The following is a 16,537-nucleotide window of genomic DNA, read 5'->3' on the forward strand; positions in this document are numbered from 1 at the left end:
CATGGAAAATTGAACACGAACACACACACACACACACACACACACACACAGCTTTTCCCCTTTATGCAGCTAGCTCTAAAAAGAATAAATTTACTAACAGAAAATCCTTCAAACGAACCACAACACAATCTGCAATTCAATCAGTTGTCTCTGCATACTCATCTCCAATATTATTTGATAACATAACCTCAGCAATTGTACATTAAAGATATTACTATGGTTCAGGGTGGATAAAAATTAATTTTAAAATAACAGATTTTGAAAAATTAAATCAATTCTTAATTTATTAAAACATCATAAATAAAATACTAAATGTCTAAGTTACAAAAGTAGCATAGTTACAATTAAATCTCATCATAAACACACTAAACTACACTTACATAAAAACTTTATAAAAATGAAACTGCTACAAATCAAATTAAGTTTTTCATCTCATGAAAATGGCTCTGTCTAGCCTAACCAACTGCTTTTGCTTCTTGGAAGTTCTCAGTTTTCAGTTTTTCTGACTAAAGTGACATATGCAAAGGCACAGGCCAGATAGGACTCTTGTTCTGTGCTTATGTTGTGGTGGAACTGGACAAAGCAAGGCAGAGGAGTTCGTTAAAACAATTCAGCAGGGTAGATAAAAATTGAGGTTTTTTTTAAAAAAAAATAATCCAAAAACTATTTTTAAAAAATGAACTGTATTATTTTCAGCCCAGTACCTACCAAACCCTGCTTTGACATACCAGTTATGGGTATTTAATTTTTCATTGCTACTTTTTTTTTTGAGAGCAAGTCTGAGCCAAGACAGAGAAAAGGATAAAGAAGCAACTCTGGAAAGAAAAACAGAAGTAAAAAATGCCCAATGAGCATCTTCTTGTATTCTCATATTAAACCTGCAACCCCTATGCCACTTACCTGGGAGTAAGCCCCATTTAATTTAATGGAACTTATTTCTGAGGAGACATGTATAAGATTGTGCTGTTAACTAAAACTTTCATGAGTGGTGGTCATAATCATGGTGGCCCACAGTGATTTGTTTAAGTCCTGACGAGGATGCCACATTCCAGTATGTGCTGTGGTTTTTGAATATATTTTGCCAAGATGAGGCATTGGCTTATGAGAGGATTGCTTAACTTCCACTTGGGTTCAGATGACCGAGCAAGCCATAGCCATGGCTTAAATATTCATAATGGCTACCCACACACACCACAGACCACCGTGGCTTAAATAAGGTGGCTTATTTGATTGTGCGAACCGACTCTATATGGGAATATATTACAAAGCCTGCTTGTAAGGATGAAACAGTGTAAATAATAATCTGTTTAGTTATAAATTGACATGGCTGAGTGGTCAGATTTGCACCATTATTCAGGAACTGCACACAAGTTTCAATGGGAAACTTTATTTTAATGAGTGATTTAAATGGACCATTTCTCTTGCTGGTTTAAATCAAGCCACTTTGCTATGGTTTATTCATATTGGTCTTATTCTGAGGGTCCACAGCCTAAAACAAAGGGACATTTGCCTCCCTCAGTCTTAAAAACATGGGATATATTCTAATGATTTTAATAGAACATACTTCTATAAAAGTGTATTTAGGATAGCAACCACTGGCTGGGTTCACACAATGCGGTAACCCACCCAGTGTGGGTTATTGTTTAACCGTAGGTTATGTTGTCGGAACACAGTGTATTTTCTGTATGGTGAGTTATATGTTGTGTTGTCTGAACACAGCACATTTTCTGCAGGGTTGCTTGATAACCATGTAATTTGCCTGGTTAACCACTCTGGATAACCCAACATGCCATGGGTTCTTAAAATGGGTTGTTCGAGTAACGTAAACCACACTGCATGGTTACCAAACTACTCTGTGGAAAATGCATAGCATTCTGACAACATGATAACCCATGGTGGGTTAACATGTTGTGTGAACCCGGCCATAAAAAGCCTTCCTCAAACTAAGTTACCTTCTGGAAGTAGCCTCTTTTTAATGTTTTGTCTTGTACTTGTCTGAAATATACATAGCCATAATAATAAGCAGGATCCTTCTGTAAAAAAGAAAGAAAAAACAAACACAGTCATAACACTTCATACTTTCTGAACAAAGTTGAAAACTTAGAAGATCACATATTTCATCCTTAGAGATTACTTGTTTATGGACTCTCCACATGATGATCAGTTCACTATATTTACAGTTTTAATTATTATAATATATGATACTGTAAAAATGCTTAGAGTTCTTCCACTCAACACATCCAGACATTGCATATCAAAATAAAATGGTTACAGCTTAGGAGCCAACATTTCTATGATTACATTATAAGAATCTCTGAACAGATAATCTAAGTACCTGAACACTTGATATAGAATGAAGACCAATAAAATGGTTACACTTAATTTGTCCACAAGCCTGCCGTGAAATTTTAAAAAAATTGATTCAAGCAAAGACATTCATGTTTTTCTCCCCATCTAACTTAGGCCTTGTTACTAATCGTACTTAAAATCAAAAGGCATTTCCAAATAAATACACTCAACATTTAAACAACTAGGATTTCAATACTCCATTTCCGACAGGTTTGGATAGATAGATTACAAATGGTGAAACAGCAATGGTTTCAAACTTGCTCCTGGAAACTTTGGTGTTTGCAGTAACAGGGAAGTGTTGGGCATATTCTAAGCCCAACTGAGGCTCAAACTGGGTGTTCAGCCTAGACAGTTCCTAGAATCCTTTGCACTGATCAGGGATTCTTCAGCAGATAAACAAGAAAGGGTTCCCTGAAGATAAAAAGTCTGAAAACAACTAAATACAACAACATTTCAACTAAGTTCCCAAAAAACAAACAATTCTGGAACAAGATTAGGGATGATTTTTACTAGTTAACATTTCCAATTTAGAGGGAAGTATAATTAGCATGTTAATCACTAGAAAATATTGCAATTTTATTAGTCACACGATCATTACTATACTAGCAAATTGCCATACAATGCCTTGGAAGAACAGGTTTTAGAATGGACCTCATAATTTCATTATGATGTATTCACCACAATAATAGTTGCCTGCTAGAAATAAAAAAAAAGTACTGCCAGATTTGGCCAAGAGAAAACAGGCTACTTTCCCAACCTTCAAGTAAATGGGTAGGTCTCTGTCAAACTGGTCCAGCAGACAATGCCACGAAAGCTTTCTGCTAGAAGACTGCCGGAACCTAAAACAAAACTGTGTGTCTCCAAGGCAACCTAAGCCAAAAAGGAAAGAGGAGAAAAAGAAAAAAAAGTTCTATATTGAGTTGGAAGTATGTCTAATGAAAATCTGTAACTGCACCCTGGTGAGCAGGTGCTTGCCTGGCCAACTCTAGCAAGTTAAAAAAACAAAACAAAACCAAGAAGACCAATCATAACCCCATCACCACCTCTGAGTTTGCATGCACAGTGATTCAGTTGGAGAAAGACTATGGTGTGCTTTGTTTTAGGCTGGAAGATAGAGAGATCTCCTAAACCGGGGCAGCCATAGCATGATGCGTGTGTTCACCTATTGGATAAACAATGCAACACACTATAGGTTGCAAATACTACCTTTTTTCTCTTTTGGCAGAAAGAGAGAGAAGGACAGAGGGAGAGAGGGTGAATGTACCAAGATCAGTCTAGCCTGTCCCAGCTTCCGCCACATCTGCTGTTTCAGAGGCTGAAACGGAATGTTAGATCCTACCAGTCTTGTCTTAATGGTAGGTAGGTGGCATCAAAAGGGAGTTTAGAAAGGTGAGGTGAAAGCTGCCAGTCCTCATTTTAAAGAATGAGAGAGAACTACTGAAGCTGCTGCCTTAGCGGTGCACTGTTTCCATGCAACAGTGCAAATGTGGCGCGGCTGCTTGTCCTATCACCTCACCTACATTCTGGGTTGTATCCAATGTTAGTCCTACTTAGAGTAGACCCATTGAAGTTCATGAGATTTAAGTTGGACTAACATTGGATACAACCCTTTGGCTTTAAGAGCGATTTGCATGAGCTACTACACTTAAGTATTGCCAGTTAAAACCATTTCAGTCAAACTCTCCATCTTCAAATCGATGTGGTTTAAAACTGCTGGAGTGAGCGGAAGGAATCTGTAGCCATTTCATCAGAACAAGGTTCAGAAGATAGTATTTCCCCCCCCCCGCCTCAAAAAATGTACATATACTGGTCAAAAGCTCATGATGTAAATCCACATTTAACATCAGCTGTTCACACTATTGTTTCCTAAATTTCCATCTGTAAGATTCTTCTGTTAACATGTTAACATTTATAACCTAACACTGCCATAAACACACACACACACACACACACACACACGGGAAAGCTCAGCTGTAACCAACTGATTTTTCTTGAAATAGTAAGTTTTAGCTGCCTCTTTTCATAATAGGGGAGCTTTTATACAATTTGATCACGTTTTCCAAGAATAATATTAAATGATTATCATTCAATCTGGCATTCATCACACAGAACCAAGTATCCAATTTTAAGCCAAAAGGCAACCTCAAAGCTTGGAATACATGAAGAGGCATTTTAAAGCATTCTTAGTGATGGAATGTAGAATTATACATGATGGTTGAAATAAAATACAGAGGGCAGTATCCAAGAGTATCATCCCTCAAACTGAAATAGTGCCTGTGAAGTTCCACCAAATCTTTCAGTTATGCAAGCACTTGTGCATTACACTAGTAGAGCACACGATCCACTCTTCTGAAAGTGGTTGCACAACCCGCTGCACAAGTGGAACCTAATTTCCACTAATGCAACATCATTTGCTTGGGTGAAATGACACTTTTGAATACTGCCCAGAATTTTAAGTATTAATTAATAATTCCCAATATAGCTATGGGAGGCCCCGTGCAGGCATCAGGATCCCATTTGGCCCAGACAATGGAGATACTTTTCCAGAGGAAGAGGGTCGAGACTCTGTTGAAACTTCTGTTCCCACAAAAGACCTGGAAGAAATTGTGACAGACCAAAGGCAGCCTGAGGATGCCTCACTGAGCCCCTCCAATAACTTCTTCAACCCTATCCCGAGCCCTGCCTCAATCTCCAACTCTTCTCCCACATCCCCCAGGTCCCCAGAGAAACATGGTTGAGCCCAGTGGAAAACTTAATCAGTAGAGGAGCACATGCCCAGCTTCCAGAAGGGGTCCTCTCAGGAGGAGAGAGCTACTCACAAGAGGGGGGTCTACTCAGGAGGACAGAAAAGACCCAGCTGAAAGCTATGCACCAGTACTAGATGAGAAAGGAGAAGCTGGAGGTATGCAATATGAAGTCTTTTGTCTCCTCTGAGACTCTGCTGGGTTAACTTCTGTCTTTGAGCCCATTATATCCAGCTCTGGTACTCTCTAGCCTGGCTCCAGTTCCAGCTTCCACATTAGGTGCAGGTCCTGGTCAGCACGCCAGACTCTCTTAGGGATATTCTAAGCTCTTTCCAAAAAGTTCAGCTGCTGCTGCTGATAAAGTTCTGTCCATTTTAGTTATGAAAAAACAAGAAATATGTGCAAGACAGTATTTATCAAATTGCTCATTGAAAGTAAACCTACACCCAGGGGCTCAAAATTTTCCAAAATTGTCAAGGGGGAGGGGGGAGAATACAGAATTGACATCAACTTGTCCTCTCGATCCCTGTCCTTCTTGGCTGGTCACCCAGGGAGGAGATGCAGTTAGACTACAACTACAAAATATTATTAATGCATCTCTCAAGGAGGGGAGTTTTCCATCATGTTTAAAAGAAGCAGTGGTATGTCTGCTTCTAAAAAAGCCCTCCCTGGACCCCCTGGACCTTAATAATTACAAACCGGTATCAAATCTTCCATTTTTGGGCAAGGTGATAGAGAGGGCAGTTGCCTTCCAACTCCAAGCAGTTTTGGATGATACAGATTTTCTAGACCCATTTCAAACCAGCGTTAGGGTGGGATACAGAGTTGAGACAGCTATGGTCACCTTAGTGGATGATCTCCGCATGAGTATTGACAAGGGGAGTGTGTCCTTGCTGATACTTTTGGACCTTTCAGTGACTTTTGATACCATCGACCATGGTATCCTTCTGGAACACCTGAGGGGTTTGGGAATCAGGGGCGCTGTGCTGCAGTGGTTCTGGTCCTACCTCTCAGGTAGATTCCAGATGGTGATGCTTGGGGATAGTTGCTCTTCAAAAAAGGAGTTGTTGTATGGCATACCACAAGGTGCCATCCTATCCTCAATGCTGTTTAACATCTACATGAAACCGCTGGGAGAGATCATCCGGAGGAATGGGGCGGGGTGCTATCAGTATGCTGATGACACCCAAATATATTTCTCTATGCCTTCAATAACAGCATCAGCTAAGGATAGTGTGTCTCCTCTGAATGAATGCTTGGAGGCAGTAATGGGCTGGATGAGGAAAAACAAACTGAAACTGAATCCAGACAAAACAGAGGTGCTTGCTGTCAAGGGCTCTGACCTAGGTTTGGAGGTGTGTCAACCAGTTCTGGATGGGGCTACACTCCCCCTGAAAGACTGTGTTCGCAGTTTGGGGGTGCTCCTGGATCCATCACTCCTGGATCCATCACTTTCTCCGCTGTGGCACCCTGGCTGTGGAACGAGCTCCCCAGAGAGGTCTGCCGCGCCTACACTGTATTCTTTTCATCGCCAGCTGAAGACCTTTTTATTTTCTCAGTATTTTAACACCTAAATTTAAACTTTGCTGTTTTAATTCTGTATTTTAATCCTATCTCAATTTCTGCCATTTGGTTTTGTCCTGGTTGTGCTTTTTATATTGCATTTTGTATTTGGGTTTTTAGATTGTTGGATGTTTTATTATGTTCTTAATGGTTTTAATTTTTGTGAACCGCCCAGAGAGCTTTGGCTATTGGGCGGTATAAAAATGTAATAAATAAATAAATAAAGTAAATGCAGCCCAGATAAACACGACGGCTAGGAGTGCCTGCTATCAGCTTCAGCTGATACGCCAGCTGCGCCCCTTCTTAGAGTCAGAAGACCTAAAGACAGTTGTGCATGCGCTGGTAACTTCAAGGCTTGACTTCTGCAATGCGCTGTACATAGGGCTACCATTGTACCTAATTCGGAAATTTCAACTAGTTCAAAATATGGCAGCCAGGTTGGTCACCAGTACATCTAGCGGTGAGCATATTACCCCAACATTAAAATCACTCCACTGACTGCCAATTAGTTTCCGGGCAAAGTACAAAGTGTTGGTCATTACCTTTAAAGCCCTAAATGGTTTGGGTCCAGGTTACCTGCGGGATCGCCTTCTCCCATACAGTCCGCCCCACACATTCAGGTCCTCTTGGGAGAACTTACTTCAGTCAGCCAAGACTAGGCTGACATCAGTTTCCCAGAGGACCTTTTTTTCTGTCGCCCCTGGATTATGGAACGGCCTGCTGGAGGAGATTCGTAATATTAACTCTCTCTGTAATTTTAAGGCAGCTTTGAAGACTAGCCTTTTCCAGCAGGCCTATCCAGATCAATGTAAAATCAAGAATTTTTAAGATGTGTTGATTCCTTTACTAACGTTGTTCCCCACCTCAATCCAAAGGGAGAGGCAGGTAAGAAATAAATAAATAAATATATTATTATTATTATTATTATTATTATTATTATTATTATTATTATTATTAATTCAATTTTAGGGCACTTTCAGGTAATTGCATTCTAAGTGCAATTATCACCAGAACTGAAATGTAAACAATATCTGATAGGTTTCAGTCTGCCAATGTAATCAACAGATTTATATACCATCTTTCAATTCAATTCATGATAAATTGTGTGGCATCCCAAAAAGACTGCTCAGTACTCCACATAAAATAATAGTATTTTCCATGCATTAAGAACTATGTAGCTGAGGTGGAAGTGAAACTAGTAATAGTGACAATCATTGATAATGCAGAGTGAGTGTGTTAGACAAAAATCAAGACAATAAATAACAGAAACAAAATGCTGAAATGGGGGTGGGGATGGGAGGGAGAGAAAGATGAAGTCAACCTGGTTGGATGCATGGTAATTGTGGATTTTGGTTAAGGTGTGAAAAGAAATATTACCGACCTTCTCATTGTCATTCAGACTCAACACTGCTTATTTTACTTTGTCTTCCACTGGGACTTATATTTAGTTGATCATCTCCTTTTCTACTTTTGGTTGCAGAATACGAGTTGTATCTGCAGAAAACTGTCCTTTCTGTTTTTCATAAACTTAATCTGAACTAAGAAGGACCTATTTTCACATTAATGGGTTTAAGGCTGCAATCCTATACTTACTTGGGAGAAGTTTCATTGAACTCAATGGGACTTACTTTTGAGCAGACATGTAAAGGATTGTACTATCAGACTGGCATATCAAAATTGCAACCTCTGGTTCCCAGCAACTCTAAGTGAGAAAGTAATGATAGCTGCTTAATTCACAACAGCTTTGTGAAGCTTCAACCTTGTTTGTGTTCTGAGTTGTGTTCCTCAAATAATACAAACAAGTACACATTTTTTCTATCATATTTCACTTAATAAAAACGAACATTAACCAGAAATAGAAGTATTGCATTTTACATGTGTACATAACATGCATATCTAATAAATAATTACCTGAATTGGAATCTGGGAAAGACAAATAGCAAATATTGGTTTTCTAGGAGAGAAAAATAGAAGTTACATTTTGGAGGGGAAAATGTACTTTATAAATATCTTTTAAAGCTTCTACTCACCTCTTTATCTGTAAGTTTTGCATGTTGAGGGTATATTACCTGCAAATTATAAAGTTTTCATCAGTTGAAAAAAAAAGATAAAGCAATCTGCTTGTAGTGCAAAGTGATATGTGCTGACTTGCTTGTGTCCAAATTATTCTCAAACTATGGATACAGTTTTAATTAGTAGTGCTAATCCAGAGGTCCCAGGGTTTATTCACAACAGCTTTCTGAGGGTTTGCTTACATCCAACCAGGCATTTTCCTGACAAAGAGCCCATCAAATCCACACTGAAGCACCTATATGAATTTGGAAAGTTCAAAATCCAGTCCGGTGCACAGAAGCAACAGTAATGTGTTAGGAACATCATGTGTTTCCCTGCAAGCATATTTGACTTGTGAGGAGTTGATCATTTCTGGTTGTATCATCCATTCCGATGATAGACGGGGCTTTATCCCGGGGCGAACCCCAGGATCGTCCCTGTGCATCCATTCCAATGATACAAGGTTAATAAATCAGAATGCTTTGCTTTCATAGGCATTATATGGTATTGCCTGAAACACAAAAAATACTGGGAAGCTATTTAGAGCTCTGCGCAGATAAGCTGCTGTAGCTGAACTAAATATTACATGTACATCTTCCTTATATTGTGGTTTACTTTAAACGAATAATATATATCATATTTACATGTCACACTTAAACTATGGCTTAGTACAATGTGCATGAGCCAAAGTGAGCATTAAGTTTCCACAAACGCTATCCCCTTTTACTTTCACTTTTGTTTAATCACTGTTATGAATTGATAATGGCTAATTTCAAATAAGCCAACATCAATCCATGGCTCGTAAACATGGTTTATTGAAATTAACCATAGTTAGTGTCAATTACAGTTCTGGTTCACATGATATAGATAGTGAAAGCTTCCAGACTCATTCTCTTAGGGAGGAGGCAGCATGTATGCACAAGGTTTGCTGTAGATCAGGCATGTTGCACAAAACCATGGTGGCTTAATTTAGATGATCAAAAACAGAAAAATGGTCTAGACTAGAGGGTCAGGAATGTGCTGCAGGTTCCCCTACTTCCTTTTCACATGCCAATTCTCTCTCTTATTTCCAAGTTGCTCAGACCATAGTGTGCATGACACCTGAATCAGGTAACAATGGTTAGTACTCTCTTCCAAAGAATGTTTTGCAAATTCACTTCAAATCATGGTTATATGTAGGTGTGAGCACTAACCATAGTTTGTCTAATTGAGATATCAGAACAAACTATAGCCAGAGCAACCTAGAAACGGGGGAGGGAATCAGCACACAAGAAGAAGTGTATTAGTCTGCAACATATTCCAAATCCTCCAAAGTTTGGAAGATTGTCCAAACTGAGTCACTATGCTACTGTATACTATTTCAGCTTATCTATCAAAATAATTGTTTGAAAGCATTTTGCCTTTTTTACAGACAAGGTGCTAATTAGCACCATTATCATTTTTTAAAGTTATATAGACAGTGAATCAGATGTACTCCCACCATCCCCGACCTTCAGCCATGCTGGCTGGGGATATTGGGAGTTGGGAGTCCACCAACATCAAGAGGGCCACAGGTTCTCACCCCTGCTCTAAAACCCAATTCTGAATACAGTCACCAGTTTATGTTTCTGCAAATTAGTTCATCTGAAGTAATCAATATTGTGCAATGCAAGCATTTGGGGATTGGAGTTAGTTATAATGTACCATATGCTGATACATATGGCACATTATACTGTTATCCATCTGAAATTATTTACCATCTGCCTTTAGGAGAGAGCAAAATACAAATTTCAAAATTAATACATTTTCTTCATTAAAATGCACAGAACAAAGAAATCAAAGCCTATAATTAGCACTGAATTAGAATATTAAAGTGTTTTTAACTAATAAGTTTATACTCATTTCTCTAAGGACAATCCATAGCGCTAAGATTTATTTACTTTAAGGTGGATACTTACTTAATAAGTAAGGGTAGAGACCTGATACGATGATGAGCTTTTATAGACTTATTTTATTAGTTTCCAAGTGTGGATTGCACTGGTTTTTAACTAAAAATAACTACTTTTAAGAATTCACTTCCAGTGAATATAGACTCTGACTGTCCTATGCAAATAAACTTGCTAAAACTACATCAACATCAGGAATAAGAATGTTGAAGAAATCCATTTTAATTCAAATATTCATTCTGCCCAATGTATATGTGCTCCCAGCTTGAGCTAAACAACACACAAATTGACCAGCGTTGATGTTTTTAAAAAGGCATTTATTTCATTCCCTATGAAAGATTAATGAAAACAGCATGTTGCATAGTTAGATTTGGTCCTCGGGACTGTAGTCTATAGTCATAAGACACACAATTTTGTTAAACTTGTTTATCATTAAAGATGCACAGGAATGCTTCTTTAGTTAAGACAAGTCACACGCAAAAATATTCTGCCATTTTAAGTCTCACAATTCTATTGCTTATAAAGTGACACCTGTTGAGCTAATAATGTGAACCTCTGCATGCATGATTGTGCCAAATTTCAAATGGATTTGATACAAATTGCCACAATTACAGCAAATTGAAAACTGACACATTTATTCCATTTTACTCCAATTTTTCTGCAAGCATATGAAATATTTATTTCAAATTTTGGTGAAAATTGATGCACGTTATTCAGGCTTGTCAAGGAATAGTGAAGTTCTGAGCAGCAGTTCAAATGTTATTAAGGGTTTCCTGCCCCATTAGATCCTATGGCAGCAACTGCAGTATGCCCACTTGCATTCTCAAACTAGAATGCTGCTGGTACTCCAGTGTTTGCAGGAATGTATGTGTCTATGTACAATGCCTGTTCTATTATTTATTTATTGCATTTATATACCGCCCCATAGCCAAAGCTCTCTAGGCAGTTTACAAAAGTTAAAAACAGTACAAATATACGAAGTTTAAAAATATAAAAAGCATAAAAACACAGTATCCTTATAAAAACAGCTATTCTGGGGTCCGTTAAAAACAAACTCAGCATATGTTGTTAAATGCTGTTAAATGCCTAGGAGAAGAGAAAGGTCTTAACCTGGCAATGGAATGTGACTTCTCAGGTAAAACTACATGTTACTATGTATTCTTGGGATCCTAGCTTTAACCATTTATCCGCTGCTGTGATCCCGATCAGGCCACTGTGATTTACACTACCAAAAAGTAGATTTATTTATTAGATTGTAAGCCTGAGGGCAGGGACTGTCTTTTTTGCTAAGTGTAAGCCGCTCCGAGAGCCTTTTTTGGCTGAGGAGCGGGGTATAAGTATGATAAATAAATAATAAATAAATAAAAAGTGATCCAGTTGTAATATAAATTCCAGGCATGTTGGGGTAACAGTGGATGGGGATGATCAACAAAGTAAAGCCCCCTACTCCTACACTAAGGTCCCAATCCCTTTCAAGTCGCCTGTTACTACTTTTGAGTAAAAGAAACAAAAACAAAATATAGCAACTAGCTAGATCTTTAATGTAATATGTAGTTTGACCCTCTGGAGATTGGGGACCACAGAATGTCCAGGTGGACAAAGCAAGCCTCACATTACCTGTCTGAAAGTAGAAACACTGCACAAGGGCTCCGGTCCCTACTCTTTTCTGTCTTGTGGTAAAAGGGTGTGCTGGGAATGGGCCTTACACTAGGGATATTGATTACATTCATTACCCTGAATGTTCACACTATATACATTCCTTCAAACGGTTGTGAGAATATAGTCCTATTCAGACCTCCTAAAAAATTAAAAACCTGGAGGTAAGATGGGGACATCCCCACCTACTCCTCTCCTGACCTCCTCATGTTGATGGGGAAAGTCTGGAGAGAAAATGATCACAAGTTACAGTACTCCACAAAATAGGGAACTTTGTGGCAAATTCTTTGATAATTGAATATTTAATATACTCATGTCTGAATTTCACCTACTCCAAATAGTCTTTAAGAGCTATAGAATACGTGATACTGTTGATACTGAACTATGTTTTCTTTTACTGGAGATTTCCTTCTGGAGAGAAAAGTTTGGATCCAATTGTATTCTCTTAAATATGGGTTGTATCCAAAGGTATCCGTCTGGCAGCAGAACATACAATCCTCCAGGAGTGAATTCCACCTCTCCCCTGCAGTCCCTGGCACCCCAAATCTGGAAGATCCTTCAGAGCAGATTTGGGGGTCACTCAGTGGACTGCTGGTGGTAGAGGAGCAGGGAAATGCCCATTGCTATAGCCCTATATCTTATGTGTCTGGAGTTCATAACACCACTACAAAGCTAACAGCATTTGCATCGGAACTTCCTGCACTCATAGTCTGTTGTTAAAATGATATAACATTATAGCTTAGCATGGGAAAACTCTACATCAGTATGATAGATCAGGTAACAAAGATTATATGGCCAATAATCAACCCCAAGGGTAATGCAAATTGGTTGGGGCCACTGAGAACTGAACACATGCGATGCAATCCCAACTTTCACCAAAAATTGCTGCAGAGAGCAGTCCCTATTTATTGACAAACAGAGGCCATGAATCTATGCCCTTTTAGGTCTATCCCGCAAAACAGCCAGTGTGACATAGTGACCCAAGTTTAAAACCTTAAAAGTGATTTATACTTTGCTCGGTATCATTTGTGCACAATATTTTATTTATTTAAAGTACTTACATGCTGCCTTTAAGGACAAAGACCTGCTTCATATACAGAGCAGAAACACTGCATTCAAATATTTACAGTTAAACTACTGTCAGTGCTTCCAGGCTAGGAGCACAACCCATCCACATCCAATCTGTACCTTTGCAGAGATGCACAACCCAGCACATACACCTTCTTTATTCCCTTTTGCTATGGTAAATCATGGCAAGTGTGGGGAGGAGACACTTATCTGCAAACAACCACGTGCAGAAGAATACCACAGCCACTTGCAAACTGCTGCCAGTGCTTATTCCGCTTTGAGACTCTTTACACCTTTCAGCTTACTGAGCAAACACAAGTATACCTGTGATGCTGTATTAACCGTGGAATGTTCCTCCGTAAGGAACTCGCTTTGTGTATCATCTTGGGAAAGTGACCTGATCTTTCAGCTTAACCTGTCTCACAGGGGTGTTACAATTATAAAATGAGATAACTCTACATAACCTATTCTAAGCTCCTTTGAACAAAGGTAAGAAACATGATCAACAAATCGTCATGGATGCTCAAATATCACACTACATCTTGAAATCTGGTCACATATTTTCTGGTTATGTATTTTGCATGATATATGAAAAGTAAACCTTGGATTAAAAGATATGTGGGTGAGGAGACTGGGTAGAGTTAGGTATCACTCAATAATAAGCTATTCGTATCTAAAACACTCAATAGTAAAGCATTCTTGAAGACCTCTTCCTTCTGTTGTTTACCATCAGTTCCCAATGAGTGGCTCTCACTGCAATCACCAGGTTTCCGTTTTCAACACAACGGACACTTCTTTAACAAGAATCCCAGCGGCTTTGAAAATAGCTTGAAAAAACCCCAAGAGCTTTCTTTTGTCGCTGTCCCACGGGGAAGGAGAAAAGGCAACCTTCCCTCCGCATCTTCAGAAGCAGAAATATTATCCTTTATAATAAAATGCGCCAAAAAAAATTTTTTTTACTAAACCCTGTAACAGTACAGAGCTTCTGCTAAAAACAACAAAGGAGATGAGCAAAGCCGTATGCCCTACGAAAGAACAGAAGTCCCATTTGCAACGCCGAAGGGAGGTCCTCGCAAGAAGGGTCCCCCCTCGGGTGCATCCTGGGGGCCGCATGGCCAACAAGGGGCTGCCAGACCCTAGGCTCAGCACTCCGTTGGCAAAGGAAGCAGCGGCTGCTCTCGGGAGAGCCTCTCACTCCCTGTCTCCATGTGGGAGCAGCAGCGGAGCAAGAGACTACCCCGCGTCGCCCGAGGGAACACCAGGTCCGGAAGGGGGCGGCCTGACTGAACCCCATCCCCACTCGCTCACCTCCACAGCCTGACCAAGCTCCAAGTCGAAGCCCACGACACACACGCAGTGCAACCAGGCCGAGAAGCGGTCCCAAGGCAGCAGCGGCGGCGGCGGCAAGCCCCGGCCGGGCGCCGCTTCCCCGGGCTCCCCCGCCTCCGGAGAGCCCGCCAGCCTCCCGCTTCCGCCTTCCACCCGCTTCCGCAGGGACATGGCGATTGGCCGGGCTGCACGGGCTGCTCCGGCCGCCGAGACCCGGCCAGCTGAATTCCTCTCGCCCTCGGCTTGAGCCGCTGTAGAGCCGGTTCTGGCACCCACCCGGAGGGAGGAAATACCACGTGACGCATGTCTCTGCGGCCGCTACTGCCGCCACCCCTCACGCCGCTGTGGGAAAACCCACAGCAGCCCGAGGGGAGGAAGATGGAAGAGTCCAAACGAGCCTGTAGGGGTGTGAAGACAAAGTGAAGGGAAATAGCACTCCACAGCCGCGGAATGGAAGGAAAGCATCTTTTGTAGACAGTACGAGAGAGAAAGAGGGGAAATGTAAGGATTCTCCCGGCTTCTCTCTACACACACATACCTGCCCACACTACAGAATATGCTACATCGGTTTATTAGTATTGGAAGACTCCGGGGAAGGAGGGATCTCCTATGGCTAAGCATTCTTATAAAACTAAAAACAACAGCCGCAGCACAAGCCTGGGAAGCAGTTGAAGGTCATGATATTTGGCCCACTCCCGTGTCCTGAGGCAAACTTCTCCCTGCTTTCGTGAAGCTAGAATAACTACTGTCCTTTTCTAGATTTGCAGTAAGTACATCAGAAACACAACCGCATAATTCACATGCATTGAAACCCTGTGTGTATATAAAATCCAGTATTTAAATACTTTATTTAGAGTATTTAATATTTTATTATTTATTGCATCTATATACCGCCCCCATAGCGGAAGCCCTGTGGGCGGTTTACAAAGATTAAAACACGGAACTTTACCCAGCTATTGAGTCCCCAAAGCGACTCCCAGCGTAGCTTCAGGCACAATCCTATGCAAAGTTAGACAGAAACAAGTCCTACCACCACAAAGAAAGTTGTAGGACTTGTTTCTGTCTAAACATGCATAGGTTTTCGCCCTTACAGAGCTTTTCTTTAAAAACGAGGAGATTCACACACAGCTTTTTAAAATTACTCTTTAAGCTTCCTGATTGGTTTAGAAAAGAATGGTTAAAATATGTTGCCTCTTTAGATGGTGGAGGGAGCAATCCTATGCCCCCTAGAAAGTATCTGAAGGGCCATAGGATATTTCAGATTCCCAGCTCCGAGGTTGGAGACGATGCTCCGACCGCAGAACTGGGAATGTGAGCAGTGACCCCCATGACCCTCTGGCAGCCTGTGTGGAAAGAACTCCGCCATCTGCCTCTCTGAGATCAGGAATGCAACCTCAGAGAGGGGGGAGAAAGGGCATTTTGGTAGGCAGGAAGAGGAGGAGACTGGAGAGTCCAGGATATAAGCTCTCCCGGGGCTTCTTCAACCTCCTTCCCTCCCCCTCTGATGCTCGTAAGCCTCTAATTTTGGGGATTTACAAGCATTCCATAGAATTGTGCCCTTAAATAGATTATTTGCATGAACTGATCTTGGGTATACATTGATACCTGTATGTTTTCTTCTTCGCATCTAGCAAATAGCTTTGTGGGAACAATTTAAATAAATAAATAATCATGAAATAATTGAATTTTTTTAAATTAATATTTGCTCTGGCAATTAAGCTTTGAGAAAGAGCCCAGAAAATTTTTTTGCGTTTACATGTAATAAATGAAGAGTCTTTGACACATATTCCATGAACCAAAATACAAAAAACAGGAAATTACTTGCATGCCACTATCTGTCTCAGTAGCTTC

The 16,537-nt window shown here is 40.3% G+C and overlaps 1 protein-coding gene across 1 annotated transcript in view; it reads right to left on the reverse strand.

Annotated features, from left to right (window-relative positions):
- DENND6A (DENN domain containing 6A) overlaps positions 1-14,875 on the reverse strand; it is a 41,485-nt gene extending 26,610 nt beyond the window's left edge. The window contains exons 1-5 of the mRNA XM_063121330.1: positions 14,666-14,875; positions 8,687-8,725; positions 8,568-8,610; positions 3,107-3,219; positions 1,953-2,033 (exon numbers count right to left, since the gene is read on the reverse strand). Of these exons, the coding sequence (XP_062977400.1) occupies positions 1,953-2,033; positions 3,107-3,219; positions 8,568-8,610; positions 8,687-8,725; positions 14,666-14,857 (468 nt within the window). The 5' untranslated portion in view covers positions 14,858-14,875. The remainder of the gene's footprint in view (positions 1-1,952; positions 2,034-3,106; positions 3,220-8,567; positions 8,611-8,686; positions 8,726-14,665) is intronic.
- Between the last annotated feature and the right edge of the window lie 1,662 nt (positions 14,876-16,537).

The sequence above is a fragment of the Elgaria multicarinata genome, chromosome 3 (genome assembly GCF_023053635.1).
Source record: "Elgaria multicarinata webbii isolate HBS135686 ecotype San Diego chromosome 3, rElgMul1.1.pri, whole genome shotgun sequence".
Lineage (NCBI taxonomy): Eukaryota > Metazoa > Chordata > Lepidosauria > Squamata > Anguidae > Elgaria > Elgaria multicarinata.